Source organism: Elephantulus edwardii, unplaced genomic scaffold (assembly GCF_000299155.1).
Source record: "Elephantulus edwardii isolate Elephantulus edwardi_28Jun2011 unplaced genomic scaffold, EleEdw1.0 scaffold00292, whole genome shotgun sequence".
In the NCBI taxonomy this organism is placed as follows: Eukaryota; Metazoa; Chordata; class Mammalia; order Macroscelidea; family Macroscelididae; genus Elephantulus; species Elephantulus edwardii.
The window spans coordinates 1,528,704-1,529,893 of NW_006400042.1; the positions used below are offsets into that span (position 1 = coordinate 1,528,704).

A 1,190-nucleotide genomic window follows, 5' to 3' on the forward strand; every position below is an offset into this window, starting at 1 on the left:
CAACCCCAAATATAATCCACTCTGCAACCCTCATTCCGTACTCTTATGATAAACATAATGCCCTAAAATATATTTTAATGCCTCAGGATGCTCATGTATTTTGAAAAAATTTCTTGCTGCAAACTATGTAAACTCTAAAGTATGCATTTTAAAAAGTTGAATTATGTAACGTTCAGTATGGCTATTGATCATTGCTGTGGAGTAAGGCTGGCAGTAAAGTGCTTCCCTACATATTTTAGAATACACAATTAGAGTTAAGAACCAGGAGAAAAATAAGGCAAAGCCATATCTTTGATTTTTATTGTGGAAGTACAGAGTGAAACTGTGATTGAAGGAGGATCACAGTTTCATCATTGCTGCTGACAGGATTGGAGTTGTGATCACTGAGGTTTCTGTAGTGATAATGGGCTGTCAACCTAGAACCAAATCATCATTAGAGAAAGATGATGAGGACATATGAATAGCAAGGAAATATACCAAGAAACCATTTTACTCTGCCATTGAATTTGTTCTGGCTCAAAGTGTCCTTCCCTTGGTAGAGACTGGGTCTTTCTCTCTTTCCCTCCGAGCACTGGGGGAACTGTGGGGAAGAGCATTGTTTGTGGTGTGGAGCTCAGTGCAGCCTGTGTCAGCAAAGCTCCATCTTCACAGATAAAAAGCTTGTAAAGTGTAGGTGAAGTAGTTACTTAAAATGGGCCACCAATACCTGTAAATCCATTGTTAGTTAAATAGTAATAACTTACGTATGTCAGAAAAATCTTTGGCAGTCAACTTTTTAATTTTGTTGAATCGTGCATAAAGGTAGGCTGATTCCTTTGGCAAGGGTGGTACAGCATCAATGTCGACTTCTTCACAGTATACAGAGCCAAGTAGACAAACACACAACAGGCAAGTCGGCATTTCTAATTTGGGAAACATAATTATTAAATGATAAACAAAAGTTTGAAAATATTTGTCCTTTGTGGTAATTTATTGCTGTCAGGAATGCTAGTATTAATTGAAAAGTTATTTTCAAGGGAGCTCTGGTGGCCCAGTAGCAAGAAGCTGCACTACAATCCCAAAGGTACGTGGTTTGAGTCCACCAGATGCTCTGCTGGAGAAGGAATGGCAGTCTACTGTACCAGTCAGATCCAATTTGGCAGTTGTTGTTGCTGTTGTTATGTGCCGTCGAGTCGCCTACGACTACAACA

At 39.2% G+C, this 1,190-nt stretch overlaps 2 protein-coding genes across 2 annotated transcripts in view; one reads left to right on the plus strand and one right to left on the minus strand.

Annotated features, from left to right (window-relative positions):
- CENPP (centromere protein P) overlaps positions 1–1,190 on the plus strand; it is a 565,831-nt gene that overhangs the window by 133,004 nt on the left and 431,637 nt on the right. The window lies entirely within an intron of this gene.
- The window catches only part of OGN (osteoglycin), a 58,303-nt gene that overhangs the window by 13,897 nt on the left and 43,216 nt on the right, over positions 1–1,190 (minus strand). The window contains exon 4 of the mRNA XM_006900721.1: positions 744–902. Coding sequence (XP_006900783.1) covers positions 744–902 — 159 coding nt within the window. The remainder of the gene's footprint in view (positions 1–743; positions 903–1,190) is intronic.